The sequence below is a fragment of the Saccopteryx leptura genome, chromosome 12 (assembly GCF_036850995.1).
Source record: "Saccopteryx leptura isolate mSacLep1 chromosome 12, mSacLep1_pri_phased_curated, whole genome shotgun sequence".
Taxonomy (NCBI): Eukaryota; Metazoa; Chordata; class Mammalia; order Chiroptera; family Emballonuridae; genus Saccopteryx; species Saccopteryx leptura.
The window spans coordinates 33,869,881-33,886,895 of NC_089514.1; the positions used below are offsets into that span (position 1 = coordinate 33,869,881).

Here is a 17,015-nt window from a genome sequence, read left to right on the forward strand (position 1 = left end):
TCAGTGGGTAGAATATTTTTCAATAAGAAAACCTCACTTATGATCCACAGTATGTTTTAAAAACAACACATACCCCATTCGAGGCCAGGACATCTTCCGTTTCTTCATCTTTGTGGTTGGCCTGAATTTCAAATGGATTTCCACCACTCCAGTACTGCTCAAACAAGGTTACTGTTTTTGAGGAAGTTGAGGCTGGCTGCTTACTGGGTGAAACTGATGGGGAACGAGACTGTTCCATGAATTTAAATTCCTAGACATTAAAAAAGGAGCCAGATATCTTTTAGAAACAACAATAAAATTCAAGTGCATTAACATTCATTGATGTAAATGTAGTAGGTTAGTGAGAAAAAAATGACTTCTGACTCTGAATTATTATCATTATTATTTTTTACAGAGACAGAGAGAGAGTCAGAGAGAAGGATAGATAGGGACAGACAGACAGGAACAGAGAGAGATGAGAAGCATCAATCATCAGTTTTTCGTTGAGACACCTTAGTTGTTCATTGATTGCTTTCTCATATGTGCCTTGACTGTGGGCCTTCAGCAGACTGAGTAACCCCTTGCTCGAGCCAGCGACCTTGGGTCCAAGCTAGTGAACCTTGCTCAAACCAGATGAGCACATGCTCAAGCTGGCGACTTCGGGGTCTCGAACCTGGGTCCTTGGCATCCCAGTCCGACGCTCTATCCACTGCGCACCGCCTAGTCAGGCGAGTTATTCACTTTTATTTATTTATTTTTATTTTGGGGGTTGTTCACTTTTAAATCTCGCAAACTGTCTGAGAGCACAAATTAGAAAATACATATTCAAAGGTTTTCCTAAAGACAAACTCAGTTGCTGATACCATTACAACAGTGTTATCTTCATCAATCTACTCTTGGCTTACTTTATGTAACTGCACAGAAAATGTTTGCAAATAATTTAAATTTGAATGATAATTTCAAAAATTTTAACAGCAAAAGCACTAATAGAATATGGTTTTAATTAAGGTCTTTTCAAAAAATAATTATTGTTAGATTAAGCACCTTACATACTTATTTGCTTGCACCAAGATATTCTACATGAAATCATCAAACCAAAGCATAAAGGATATATCCTTCTTAGTCTGTTGTCTCCAAACATTCACTTATTTTTCTTCATATATCAAGAAGCAGACAACACACTTGTGGAGGTCAGACAATACATCTTACTGTCCTAACTTGCCCTTCATCCATTATGTTCTGTTAACTTCCTATATAATGTTGGGAATGTCACCTGGCTTCTACGGGCCATCTAGAACGAGGGAGTCACAAACACTAAAGTACCCAGTCCAAATCATGCATTTCCCAGATGAGGACACTGAGGCAGTCTTGAAGGATTCAGTGCAAAGTTGAAGATGATGTAGCTAATTAGAATAAGAAATGGAATAATCTCTAGAGTTCCTCTGAATTACAATACTACTATTTAGAAAATATTTTAACGCCCTGGCTGGTTGGCTCAGCGACAGAGCTTCCACCTGGCATGTGGAAGTCCTGGGTTTGATTCCCAGCCAGAGCACACAAGAGAAGCAACCATTGCTTCTCCACCCTTCCCCCCTTCCTTCTCTCTCTCTTCTCTCTCTCACTCCCTCTCTCTCTCTCTCTCTCTCTCTCTTCTCCTCCCATAGCCACGGCTCAAATGGTTTGATCAAGCTGGCTCTGGGGGTTGAGGCTGGCTCCATGGCCCCACCTCAGGTGCTAAAAAACCTCGGTTGCTGAGCAATGGAGCAATGCCCCAGATGGGCAGAGCATCTCTGGGTAGGGGGTGTGTCAAGTGGATCCTGGTGTGTGTACATATGGGAGTCTGTCTCTCTGCCTCTCTACCTCTCACTTAATAAATATACATACATATATATTTCTTATATATATGTGTGTGTCAGTGTGTGTATAAATACACATTTATTATATATTTTCCTTATGCCTTTTAATTTTAAATATTAATCTCAAATTTAAAATTTTTCATATTCAATGATAATCTTAAAAATTACATTGGCTTATTAAGTTCCAAATGATGTTACTGTCTTTTTAAATTGCAACTATACATTAAATCAAATCAATCACACTAATTAAAAGTCATGCCGTTATTTTTATAATTCTAAATAAGGGTGACTATAAATTGAGACATTCTTTTACAAAACGAATCTATAGGAATACATGTGTCAAGTGAGCTCTATACCAGTTGTGAATAGTTTTCAAGGTAATTATATTTTTTGTGTGGTCAGAACACTTAACATGAGATCTATCCTGTTTAAAAAAAGCAAAGTGTCAAACAGTAATGTCCACTGCAGGCGAAATCAGGCGGCACAGCTCTCTAGCCCTATTCACCTGCATAACTGAAACTTCAAGGAGCTACTAGGAGATAATGCTCATTTGAATGGGAGTGTCCAATATCTTGTAAAATAAGTTGATTTATAATTACACCAGCTACATATTTACACACACACACACAACTTGATGGTTGAATATAAATCCAAATAAAATTATTTAAAAAGAGATTCTAAACTCAATGTTAGAATCCATAAAGTTGGGTATACTTGATCACCTAAATATGCAAAAGCAGATGAATAAACCTTAACAAGATTTTTACTTTTTAATCTTAAAAACTGTTTAAATAATGTTAGGGAATCATCTAAATATATGATTCTAAAATAATTTTTAAATTAATGTTAATTGTGCTCTATTTTAAAAGTTATTAATCAACACGTTTCAGTTAGTTAATATTCCACATTAGGAAAGCAGTATTATAGAACTGGATAGCAAGTAAGCTAGTATACAATATGAGCATAAAGACTATCCCTATAAAAAACAACTTTTAAGCATGTTTTCTTGACATTTATCGAGACATGAAAATTGGTTCTAGAAAGCCATTACTCCCAAAAGCAAACACTAAACAGATTACATCTTTAAACCAAGATCTAAGTTTACACACTGTATTCACAAAATCAATTAACTAATAAAAAGTAATGAAGAATATTCTTTATTTGTAAGTATTTATTTCTGAGGCATTTCTTCATTACAGGCAAATAAATGAGTTGCAGCATAACTTAATAACCTACTAATCCTTTTAAGAAATGAAAAAGATTCTGCAATCCTATTTTTATTAAAGATCATCAAAATATAACTGTTTAGCCTGACCAGGCAGTGGCGCAGTGGATAGAGCATTGGACTGGGATGTGGAGGACCCAGATTCGAGACCCCGAGGTCGCCAGCTTGAGCACGAGCTCATCTGGTTTGAGCAAGGCTCACCACCTTGGACACAAGGTCTCTGGCTTGAGCAAGGGGTTACTCGGTCTGCTGAAGGCCCACGGTCAAGACACATATGAAAAAGCAATCAATGAACAACTAAGGTGTCGCAACAAAAAAACTGATGATTGATGCTTCTCATCTCTCTTCGTTCCTGTCTGTCAGTCCCTATCTATCCCTCTCTCTGACTCTCTCTCTGTCATATAGTTTTCTGTAAAATTTAAAGCAGTAAAAAAATTACTTTAATTGTGACTCTTTGCAAGCTGAAAAGTTTTCCTGAAATCTGTAAAGTGAACTTGTAAAAACAGATATATTTCTGACATCCAAAAAGGATCATTCTTGCAAAAGAGGCTTACTGCTAATCACTTTTAAGGAAGGAAAAGGCACTATTCTTTAATTTAATTACTGTATTTTAAACATGCTCTGCTCTCACATACATGTTTCTTAATGACTAAATAAAAGATTTTTTTATTCTTAAGAAACACTTACATGAAGTTGCAAGATGCTAAAATTTGACTTAACAGGACAGAGTTCCCAGGTCTCATTCTCCAGAAACATTCTAAGTTCATCAAGCCGTGTTCTAAAAATAAAATAATTCCAAAAAGTAATGTATACTATACACAAGAGATATAATGTACACAAGGATTATGAAAATAAAATATAATACAAACAATTATAGATCATGATCATAATCAACTGTAAGGACCCATTCAGACCAACACAATAAATACAAGCATTTACTTTTGTTAATATCATCCTTCAAAGAAAAACTCTTATATTTACTTAAAAACCTCAAATATTTACTAAACTCAGAATATTTTTTGCATTACAAAAATAAAACATATACACAAAATGATATTTGTACTAAGGGAGTAAAGTAAAACTACTCACTAAATCATGTATTTAAAACATGCTCAGCAAATCATATATTAATGTCAAAAAACAGAAATAACTGGCAGATTTTACGAGATCATAAATACAAATGCTTTGCTAAACAGCATAGATCTTAATTACGCTTACTAAACCATAATATCAAGATGATTACCACTCTTCAGATATATTAATGCCTATCTCCACACAACATTTACAAGTTAAATTAGCAAGTATGATACTTATGTACCTGACATTGCACTGATCACTTATGTCATACTGATCTCTTTCTTTAATACTATGGTCTTCTGTCTGTCCTAAAAAATTAGCACATTATACAGGGAATTTAAAAAAATCCTTTCAGTTAACCCCAGAAACCAAAGGCCAAAAAAGCTAAAATAGTAGCCAAAAGTGAAAACATTAAATGTCCAGTTCCTGATCTATTCTCCTATTCTCCCCCTTGAAGCTAATAACAAAATCTAGATTTTGTTTTTAAAGAAATCTACAGGTTTTACAATAAAGAGACAATAACTGCGTACGTCTGTAAAAACAGAAATTGCTCCAAATATTAGAGTTAGCAGATAAGGACTTTAAAATAACTAAAATATTAAGTTAAATAAAAGAAAAAGATGTACAAAATGGATAGAAAGAATTTCAAAGAATTACAATAATAAACAAAAAAATCAAATAGACATTATATAACTAAACAATGACAGCACCTCAAATTAAACATTGATTGGATAAGTAAACCCGCAGAAGAAAGGATCAGTGAACCCCAGAGTAAAACAGGAAACATCCAACTGAAGCACCAAATTTTTAAAAAAGGAAGAAACAGAAAAGATCCTAAGAGATGTCTAAGACGGTCGAAGCATCTACTCTGCACGCAACTGGATAGAGGACGGGGAAGCAGAAGCAGTATTTGAAGAGGTAATAGCCAAAAACTGCCTCAAAAGTGACTGTGCCCGTACTTCCCACCACGTACAAAAACTAAAACAGGTCATAGACCCAATGTAGGGACCAAAACTACAGAAGTTTACAAACCTTACAATTCAACAATAAAAGGACCATGTCAGTAAAGAAATGGGCAAAGGATTGGCACAGACATTTTTGCAAAGAAGATACACAAATGACCAGTAAGTACATAAAAAGATGCTGAACATCCTCACTCACTGGGGAAATGTGAAGCCAAACCGTAGTGAGATAGCATTTTATACTCATTGGGATGGCTATAATCAAAGACGCAATAACAAGTGTTAGCGGGAATGTGGAGAAATCAGAATCCTTATACAGTGCTGGTGGAAATGAAAATCCGTGAAGCCACTGGGAAAGTCTGAAAGTTCCTCAAACACAGAGTTACCATAGGACCCAGCAATTCCACTCTGTATTGGCTCCAGTGTCTGTAACAAATCACAGATGAGGTGACTGGAAACAACAGGAACTTATTCTCTCACAGTTCTGGAGGCCAAAGGTTTGAAATCATCAGGTTGAAATCAAGGTGTTGCCAAGGCTACACGATTTCCAGAACTTCAGGGCAGAATCTGTTCCCTTGCATCTTCCAGCATGTGGTGGTTGCCACCTTTTCCTGGCTCATACCGACAGCACTACAATCTCTGCCTCTGTCTTCACATTACTTTCTCCTGTATGTGTGTGTGTCTTCCCTCTGTGTCTGTGTCAAATCCCTGACTCCCTCTTAACTGTGATGACATTTAGGATAATCTCATTACAATATCATTAATTTATTCACATCTGTAATGATCCTTATCCAAATTAACATTTAAAGTTTCCAGATATTGGGACCTGATGCTTTGGGGGTAGAGGGTCTGGGAAATCACTATTCAGCCTGCCATATAATCCTCAGCACATACCCAAGAAACTGAAAACATATGTCTGTGTAAAAACTTTTACAAGTTCACAGCAAAATTATTCATATTCATAATATCCCCTCCAAAAAAACAATCCACTCATTAACTGACAAGTGAATAAATAAAATGTGGTATCACTACGCTATACAATGTACAATGGAATATTATTCAGCTATAAAAGGATTGAAGGTCTGTCACATGCTACAACATAAATGAATCTTGAAAGCATTGTACTAACTGAAAGCCAAACACAAAAGGTCTCAGAGTACATGATTCCATTTACATGAGAGGTCCAGAACAGGCAAATACAGAGAGAGAAAAAGTAGATTAGTGATTGCTGGGGGCAGGGACTGCTGGGGGGCTGCAAGAGGGGAAGCGTGATCATTAACGGGCACAAGATTTTTATTTTGGAGTGATAAAAATATTCTAAAATTAGCCTTGATGGTTGTTGCGAAATTATATACTTTCAAGGGGTTATTTTTGGTATTCTGGGTATGTGACATACATCTCAATAAAACCATTATTTAAAAAAATTATTGAGCCTGACCAGGTGGTGACACAGTGAGTGTCAGACTGGGACGTGGAGGATCCAGGTTTGAAACCCCAAGGTCGTCGGCTTGAATGCGGGCTCATCTGGTTTGAGCAAGGCTCACCAGCTTGAGCCCAAGGTCCCTGGCTTGAGCCAGGGGTCACTTAGTCTGCTGTAGCCCTGTGGTCAAGGCACATAAGAGAAAGTAATCAATGAACAACTAAGGTGCCACACGAAGAACTGATGCTTCTCATCTCTCTCCCTTCCTGTCTGTCTGTCTCTATCTGTCCCTCTCTCTGTCTCTGTCACATACACACACACAAAATTATTGAGGCAGGCAGGGTTCTAAAATGCCCCGCAAGGCTGTCTGCACTAACCCCCAAGACTAAATATGATGAGGATCACACCCATGATTGCCTTACCATATAAGGCAAAAAGAGTTTTTGCAGATGTACCTAAGATTACTAATCAGCGGACTTCAAGTTAATCAAAATGGGAATTATTTAGGTGCAGCTAGTCTAATTGAATGAGCCCTTTGAAAGCAGAGTTTTTTCTCTTCCTAATGGAAAAAGAGGAAATCAGAAAGAAGCGAAGCATGCATGAGAAAAATTCAATGTGCCATTGCTGGTGTTTCAAATGGAAGGGGTCCGGTGCGGACAGCTAGCGAGAAAATAAGGACCCCAGTCCAAAAACTGCAAAACACAAATTCTGCCAATATCCTGAATGTGCTTAAATGTGGTTGTTCCTCAAAGTGTTCAGATAAGAGCCCAGCCCAGCTGACACCTTGATTTTGGCTGTGTGAGACCCTAAGCTGAGAACCTACACAAGCCAATCCAAAACTCTAACCTTTAGAACTGTACAATAGTAAATGAGTGTTGTTTTAAGCTGCTCAATTCATGATACTCTATTACATAAAAATATATAACTGTTACAGTGATAAAAGATAACAACTACCCGACACATTAAAAAGTATAAAAAATAATATAGAAAGTAAAAGCATATGACAAAAACACTAAGAGAAGGCAAATCATTACCAGCCTGGTTCTTGCACTAGAACAGAAACATGTACTGAAATGTTGATGGTAACCACCAGAAGAAGACTTTTTTTTTTTTTTTTTTATAATAATTTTATTTTTTTAATGGGGTGACATCAATAAATCAGGATACATATATTCAAAGATAACAAGTCCAGGTTATCTTGTCGTTCAATTATGTTGCATATCCACCACCCAAAGTCAGATTGTCCTCTGTCACCTTCTATCTTGTTTTCTTTGTGCCCCTCCCCACCCCTTTTCCCTCTCCCATTCCCCCCTCCCCCCCGTAACCACCACACTCTTATCAATGTCTCTTATTTTCACTATTATGTCCCACCTACGTATGGAATAATACAGTTCCTGTTTTTTTCTGATTTACTTATTTCGCTTCGTATCATGTTATCAAGATCCTACCATTTTGCTGTAAATGTTCCGATGTCATCATTTAGAAGACATTTTTAAAGCTGAGAAAAAAAGGTTATAAAAATTAACAATACCCTGACTAGGCGGTGGCACAGTGGATAAAGCATCAGACTGAGATGCAGAGGATCCAGGTCAAAACCCAGAGGTCGCCGGCTTGAGCACGGGCTCATCTGGCTTGAGCACAGGCTCACCAGCATGAGCATGGGGTCGCTGGCTTGAGTGTGAGATTATAGACATGACCCCATGGTCGCTGGCTTCAGCCCAAAGTTCACTGGCTTAAAGCCCAAAGGTCACTGGTATAAAGCCCAAGGTCACTGGCTTGAGCAAGAGGTCACTCACTCTGCCGTAGCCCTCCGATCAAGGCACATATAAAAAAAGCAATCAATGAACAACTAAGGAGCTGTAATGAATAACTGATGCTTCTCATCTCTCTCCCTTCTTGTCTGTCCCTCCCTATCTCTCTCTCTCTCTCTCTCTCTCTGTCTTTGTCACACACATACACAAAATTAAAAATATACATAATCCAAAAAAGAGCAGGAAAAGAAAATATAAATAAAAAAAATGATCCACACTTTAGAAATCAAAAAGCAATATGATGGATTTAAACCCTATTATGTCAATAAATACATTAAATGGAAATGGAGAAAACATTTTACTCAAAACACAAAAATCATCAGACAGGATTTAAAAAGAACATGAAAACAAAACAAGGTCAAACTCTATACTGTTTACAAGAGGAACACTTTAAATCAGGGGTCCCCAAACTTTTTACACAGGGGGCCAGTTCACTGTCCCTCAGACCACTGGAGGGCCGGACTATAAAAAAACTATGAACAAATCCCTATGCACACTGCACATATTTTATTTTAAAGTAAAAAAACAAAACGGGAATACAATATTTAAAATAAAGAACAAGTAAATTTAAATCAACAAACTGACCAGTATTTCAATGGGAACTATGCTCCTCTCACTGACCACCAATGAAAGAGGTGCCCCTTCCAGAAGTGCGGTGGGGGCCGGATAAATGGCCTCAAGGGGCCGCATGCGGCCCGCGGGCCATAGTTTGGGGACCCCTACTAAATATAAGTTTGAATAAAAAAAAATCAATAAATTAGAACTCAGATCTTTTACTGAACCTGATAAAATAAGATAATAATAGGTTCCAAAAATGAGTTTAAAGAAGGTAAAAGTATCCAATATAAGCCTTTCATATTTTTAAGCGAAGGAGCTTGAAATGAAAAATTTGGTAAAAATCGTATCAGGTGCAAAGCTAGTAAGTTCCTACACCCAGATTAGGAACCCAAGGCTAAGGATAACATCACTCTGCCCCAAACTCCTTATCAGCAGAAAGAAACAATTGGAAATCAGTAACACAGTATTAACTAAGGAATTTACTATTGGTCTACCACCTGTTGCTGTGTTTGTGTGCAGAGAAGGACGGCAGGACTTCTGAGCCTGCATCAGAAAAGGCCACACAGCCTCTTCTTGGTTTTCTTGGAAAGCTAGTTCTACGGGAAGTCACCTGCCATATAAGAAGTCCGACCACCCTGACATCACCATACTGGGGAGGCCACAGGCTGACACAGCCAGCTGTGTACATCTCTCTAGCCATCTCCTCCACGGTGCAAGTGAAGACATCTCGGACCTTCCAGACAAACCCTTCCACAAGCTGAGGACCACTTAAAGCTCTGAGGAGCAGAAAAATCAGTGCATTGAATCCTGCCTAAATCCCTGACTCACAGAATACACAAAATAATGCTAAACTAACATCATGGTTGTTACTAAAATATATGCTTGGGCACTTGTAATTGAAGCTATTATATTTGTTAGAGTTTTCCCTTTAAAAAAATCTCTTTCTGAGATCTAAAACAAACAATCAAACAAACAAACAAAACCAGTTTGCTGGTAACCTACTTGCTACTCTCTCTGAAGTCTTAACCAAAACAATTATTTGGCAGAGAATTTATGAGGGGAAATAAGCAGATCAGTTCTAGATTTCAGGCCTAACATTTAAAAAAAAAAAAAGGATGATTAAATCACTTGGTCCAGACAGAAAACAAAGTATCTAGATACTGAACTTGTTGTTAGAAACAAACACTTTAAAGATACATGAGCAATAAAACTCTTTTACTCAGGCAAGGGTAGGGCTTTTCTCCCTAAAAGAATAAGCAACCTTTTCCCTCTTCTAACATCAATGATCTATTGGGACCCTTGAAAACACTTTATAACTGATTATTAAAGTAATTACAAAATAAAATGTACTTGTTAAATAGAAAGTTTTGGCAATTATACAGCTACATTTCTGTCACTACTGTTTACATTAGATTATTTGTGTTTGGGGGAATTTTGTAACATATACCCAAACAATGATAGCTTTAGATATATACAACTTGAACATAGAAGAGTGAAACTTATATTTTTGAAAAATAAGAATTCACATTGCTAGAGACTATTGTTCCCTCAAGTGCTCACACACCTTTGCCCTAGAAAAAGATAATGGCTTGCGAACTTGAATGCAACTACCACAAGCAACATAAGTACACTTCATAACAGATATTCCACCAGGAGTAAAATGCTTCCATTTTCACCTTCTGATTATGCCTACATCTTCAGACCACAAGCCTAAATGGACTCCGAGTCAGAATTATTGGGTTCTTCATCCTCGAGAGCTCTGACAGCAGAGGACCGTGAAACAAATTGTAAGCATATTTAAATACTTCTATTAACAAAATTAAAATATTTCACCATGTTTCATGCTCTTTCAGTATTTATATATTATGATTTGGTGAAGGAGATAGTAAACTGGAATTTAGTAGATTTAAATGAATCGCTAGCTAATAATATAAGACTTCTGTCAATTCAATAGATGCACACTGGCATCACTTCTGAACTGCCTATCAAGTTTATCTTGCTTTACTTAAAAAAACACAGGTACTTCAGAACATGTTGGTGGTTGGGGAAACACTGGGAAAGAGAAGAATACTAAAAAAGGTAAAATCTTTACTTTCAGTCTATTCCAGTTTTTATAATATACACTGCAGCAAGAAATAAGGGCAGGATCTACCGGCAGCACATATGGGGACCGTTTAGTGCAGCCATTCACTTTACAGGTGATGCAATCACAGCCCAGAGGGGTCAAGTGGACGGCCCGTGGCGGAGCCGGCCAGTGGCCAACATGGCATTGAGTCCTCCAGTCTGCCGGTGCCCAGTCCAGCTCGTCCTCTGGCAACAGGACACACCTCTTCAGTGCGAAACAAGTTTCACAAATGTCTCTAAGATAACTACATGACAAAGCTGCGTTTTTGGAAGAGTGCCATTTAGTTCCTGTTCCTCACACTGGCACCACTTGTCACTTGGTTCCCATTCCTCACACTGGCACCACTTGTCATTTGGTTCCCATTCCTCACACGGGGCACCAGTTGTGGCAGACACAATGGCTACTAAGAGACCACTTGGCGTGCACCGAGGGACCTAGGGGACACTGCCTCACAGTCCCTGTACAGGTTTCATGAGACGGCCCTGAGCCCCAGTCCTCATGGGTATTTACTGATACCCACAAAACAGAATCAGGGACAAGAATGGAAGTCAAGAAGGGATTTCTTCTTTAAGAGCAGATAAAAGGGCAAGGGAGTAGCTCAAATGTCCCCACCTACTGATTAATCAGAATTGCTAATTCTACTAGTATTGTGCTGTGTTCACCATGGTACTGTATTCAGTATTTTTGTCAGTAAAGTCATTGTGGCCTTTGTCTGAGGACACTGAACTCTGTCCCTTTTCTAGGTTCCTATTTAGGGCCTTTACAGAAGAGTTTTTGGAACATTTAATAATTGATTTCTGTATTCTCTAATTTCATCGAAGTGAATGCTTGTGTCATGGTCAGAGTCGAGAAATGCCCATGCCTGCTTGCCACAGATGACTCCCTTCCTGTGGACACTTAAAACGTCCCTCTCCTTCTGTACAGCGATGTGGACAGGCCAGAACTTCTGTCTTAGCAGGGCTCAAGTTTTAACAAAAACGGAAGTTACAAATAAAGACAGTATTAGGCTTTCATGTCATTCCTTTACTACTATATATTTTCCTGAGGTTAAACAATTTTAAACATTCTCTTCATTAAATTATGATAATCAAAAGTCTCTGCCTTGGTATAGAATTGATTTAAATTTTCTTTCAAAATAAGTATGCAATAGTTTACAATTAACACAGTAAACCTGTACTTAAGCATACTTAATAATTAATTAAGCAATGGTTTGATGTCCCATAATCTCTTCTGACAGGGCAAATGCCACTATGGCCAGGTGTGGACTTCAAATAGGGAGAAAAAGCAGAATTTCTAATCCTGACTCTCCCTAGCACCAAAATCACATACAAATTTTTAAAAAATTACAGAATAAAAAGTAAGACAGAAGTCAACTGCAACGACAAAGCGTATGTAAGGGGAACAGCACCGAGTCCAGCTTCGACCATGGTCTACTACATATTAGCTCCCTCAGTGCAATGCTGTTCTAGGCAGAAAAGCACACTGCTATGTACACATTACTTCCCACCTCCCTCCCTTCCCAAAGCCATTCCTAGTCACCCATTTTAAAGTTAGTAGTGACTGTGTGCAAAGCAATGCAGTAAGGAGCTAATCTTTACTTTGTAGCTACATTGTGAATATCATGCCCTCTTCTCCAAATGCCTTCTTCTCCTAAAAGGCAGACGCATTCAAGCACCCCTCACAGAGTGCAGCCTCTACCAATTTAACTGCCTTATTAGCTCACACCATACATTCAAGCACAGAATAGTGGACAAATTCTCTGTGAAAATGCTGATATAATCATAACCTTTCATCCATAAAGAAAGCATTTCAATAATTAGTTATATTTTGAGACCCTCAAGACAAAAACTATATTAAAATTGACAATAAATAAGTAATGAGCATATTTTATAAGTTTTTTGGTCAAAAATCCTGAACCGTCCTAAAAAAGAGGTACAAACAACACACACTTTCAAATTCAAAAGTAACTCTTTTAAATCAATTAATGCTATAAGGTTGATAGGCAAAAGTATTCTCAACACTTAAATAAGTCAGTTCATATTTTATTAAAGTTGTCACCTGTGGTAGTTCTTGAAATAATTAACACTTTGCTTTCTAATAGATTCTTGCAAAACTTCAGACTTGCTGCCACAAAATTCTTCTCCAACTTGCATCAACCTAGTTGGATAAAAAGATTTATATAAATTTCAGCAACATCCCTATACAGTAAAAAAAAATGAAATCCAGATAATCTTTTTCAAAGACTACAAATTATAAAATGTGGATGTTTGAAGAAATCCTAAAGATCATATATCGATTATAAACATCAGAAGAGCAGAAATATTTAAACAGATTCACACAAAAACTCAGCATGGATTAAATTATGAATATCCAATTATCTTCATTTCCATAAAGAAGTTATACATGATTAATCACTGAAATCATGATTTATTTGATTATCATGATTGAATGAGCCAAATTAAAGAATAAGACTTCAAACAGTACCTGCTGATTATATCCAAAACAAAGATGAAATCATCATATTTAAATATAGATAAATCGGTTCCAAGCAAGTAGGTTTTTACTTTTAGCTGAACATCCTATAAAAAAGGAAAAAAAAAATCAAGTAAATCCAAAATAGAGAAAATAAGTTCTTAGAACCACTTATTCTATAGTTACACATTAAAATGAGACAGAAATACATACTTAAGTTGATAAAGAATATCTATTTAGGCCAACAGCCAATATCTTTAGGGTGATATCAGAGACAATTCTATAAACATTAGATATTATATAGTAATAGCTATGATCAACATTATTAGTACATACACCCACACATGCAAGGTAAGAATTATATCCACATATAGGATATGAAGATAGTCATCATTATTATTGCATAACTTATTAGGTTAGAAATCCCAAAATAATCAATTTAAAAATAATTAGAATTAATAACTATTGAAGTGATTATATATATGATATACATATTGCTAGTTTTTATGTATGACTGCTGTAGCATATTACAATGGAGAGATTTCATTTAAAGTAGATGTTAAAAATAGAAATAACTTTAATAAGAAATATCAGACCTATAAAAAATTAACAACATAAAAGAAATTTCAATAAATTGCAAGTCAAGGAACAGGACGGTGACTAAATAATATAAAGATGTCAATTTGCCCGAATTAATGTACAGACTCAATGAAATTTTAACTGAAATCACAACCAAAACTATTCTTCCAAATAACTATTCTAAAATTCACCAGAAATAATGAACAGAATAATTTGCTGGGGTTTTTTTAAATAAAGCTTTGAGAAAATGAAATAAAAGTTATGAGTAATGTTGGAGGACTTGTACTATTTGTATTAAATATATGAAAAAAAATTTAAACACATGCTAGTCATATACAGAGAAATCAATGTCATAGAACAAATAACTCAGAAACAGTGCTAACATACACACTACAGCTTAATAAACAGCAGTAAAAAACACTGTTTCTGAGTATTTTCCAGTTTCAATCATTATGATGAGAACTTCACATATGTATGATGTTAATCCTATGACAGCCCTGTTGAGCAAGCACATACTATCACACTGTCCCCATAAGAAAAGAGAAACTTCAGTGAAGGACAAAGCTAAGACTTGAAACCATGTCTATCAGTCTCAAAGTCTCTTTTCACTGTACCTTGCTACAAAGAAAAGTCACAAATAAAAAGGGACAGAATGTCCTCTTTATATCTTATATCAAAAGGAAATAAATGGATTACATACATTTTTCTAAGTTTTTAAAAGTTTAAAAATAAATTCAATAAAGCAAAAATATGATCTGAGTATTTATAAAGTGCTCTAGGCAGTACTCAAAGTATTAGGGATAAAGAAGTTTAGATAAATATGTTTATAATTACCAGATGAATATTTATCTGAGCATTACAAAAAAAAAACCCACTTTAAGAATAAATGTAACAGCCTGACCAGGCAGTGGCGCAGTGGATAGAGCATCGGACTGGGACTCAAAGGACCCAGGTTCAAAACCCTGAGATTGCCAGCTTGAGCACGGGCTCATCTGGTTTGAGCAAGGCTCACCAGCTTCAGTCCAAGGTTGCTGGCTCCAGCAAGGAAGGGGTCACTTGGTCTGCTGAAAACCCCTGGTCAAGGCATATATAAGAAAGCAGTCAATGAACAATGAGGTGCCACAACAAAGAAATGATGCTTCTCATCTCTCTCCCTTCCTGTCTGTCTGTCCCTCTCTCTGTCTTTGTCACACACTCAAAAAAAAAAAAGAGTAAATGTAACATAAAGAACAAAGGTCAAGGCCCTGGCCGGTTGGCTCAGCGGTGGAGCGTCGGCCTGGCGTGCGGAGGTCCCGGGCTCGATTCCCGGCCAGGGCACACAGGAGAGGCGCCCATCTGCTTCTCCACCCCTCCCCCCCTCCTTCCTCTCTGTCTCTCTCTTCCCCTCCCGCAGCCGAGGCTCCATTGGAGCAAGGATGGCCCGGGCGCTGGGGTTGGCTCCTTGGCCTCTGCCCCGGGCGCTGGAGTGGCTCTGGTAGCAGCAGGGCGACGCCCCGGAGGGGCAGAGCATCGCCCCCTGGTGGGCGGAGCGTAGGCCCCTGGTGGGCGAGCCCGGTGGATCCCAGTCGGGCGCATGCGGGAGTCTGTCTGTCTGTCTCTCCCTGTTTCCAGCTTCAGAAAAATACAAAAAAAAAAAAGAACAAAGGTCAATAGTTTCTGGTCATAAAAATCTTAACCATCGGCATAGTAAAAATAGACAAATTATATGCAAAGAATTATTCATTTCTCACATAATTTATTTAGAAGCTGTGAGCAAATCAAGCAAATAATTCACAAATCAATAATTAATATTTTTAAATGTTCAACTTCTCTAATAATTAAAATGTATGAACTAAAACACTAATAAAAATAAAAATATTCAATTGCCATGTTAAAAGATAAAGTCTCTCTCCTGAAAAAAAAAGTTTTTATATTTATAAAACACAACTAAAATCTGATCCAAAGACATTTAAAATAAAAAGATGGTCAAATATGTACCAGCAAAATATGAACAAAATAAAATACCAATGGTAATAATAAAACCAGTTAGAATTCACAGCAAAATGCCTTAGGACAAAAGAAGTATTTTCTTAAATTAATGAAGGGAATTATGCACAAGGAAGGTAAGTGGTTATTAGCATAGCAGAATCAATCAGCATAACATCCAAGTATAAAAAGCAAAAGCTTTAAGAAATAAAAGAAAAACCTGACAAAACTACAATCATTCTGGAAGATTAAAAACTCCTCCCTCAGAATTGCACACACTAAGAAAAATAATATAATAATAAGCTTTCTTTAAGTAGAACTTTGTTCCCAACAAAAAGAAATACAGAGGTATTTTTTAAATGCAGAAAGAGGAATTTTAAAAGAGGGTGGCATACTGGCCCTGGCCGGTTGGCTCAGCTCAGCGATAGAGCGTCGGCCTGGCGTGCGGGGGACCCGGGTTCGATTCCCGGCCAGGGCACAAAGGAGAAGCGTCCATTTGCTTCTCCACCCCTCCCCCTCTCCTTCCTCTCTGTCTCTCTCTTCCCCTCCCGCAGCCAAGGCTCCATTGGAGCAAAGATGGCCTGGGCGCTGGGGATGGCTCCTTGGCCTCTGCCCCAGACGCTAGAGTGGCTCTGGTCTTGGCAGAGCATCGCCCCCTGGTGGGCAGAGCGTCGCCCTTGGTGGGCGTGCCGGGTGGATCCTGGTCGGGCGCATGCGGAAGTCTGTCTGACTGTCTCTCCCCGTTTCCAGCTTCAGAAAAATACAATATATATATATATATATAATAATAAAAAATAAATAAATAAAAGAGGGTGGCATACTAAAATGTGACAAAAATTTTAAATTCGCAAAAAGTAGAAATATTGTAACCCTAATTCTCTGTAGGAAAAAGAAATAATAAGCACTTTTTAGAGTTATTTCTCACATATCAAATGTTTAAATATGAAAAGAAAACCTTGGAAGACCAAAACTTTCACGTGGTTAAG

The 17,015-nt window shown here is 37.4% G+C and overlaps 1 protein-coding gene across 1 annotated transcript in view; it reads right to left on the reverse strand.

The window, feature by feature from the left end:
* Positions 1–17,015, reverse strand: part of VPS50 (VPS50 subunit of EARP/GARPII complex) — a 122,928-nt gene that overhangs the window by 43,877 nt on the left and 62,036 nt on the right. The window contains exons 15-18 of the mRNA XM_066354054.1: positions 13,498–13,592; positions 13,072–13,170; positions 3,748–3,838; positions 74–250 (exon numbers count right to left, since the gene is read on the reverse strand). Coding sequence (XP_066210151.1) covers positions 74–250; positions 3,748–3,838; positions 13,072–13,170; positions 13,498–13,592 — 462 coding nt within the window. The remainder of the gene's footprint in view (positions 1–73; positions 251–3,747; positions 3,839–13,071; positions 13,171–13,497; positions 13,593–17,015) is intronic.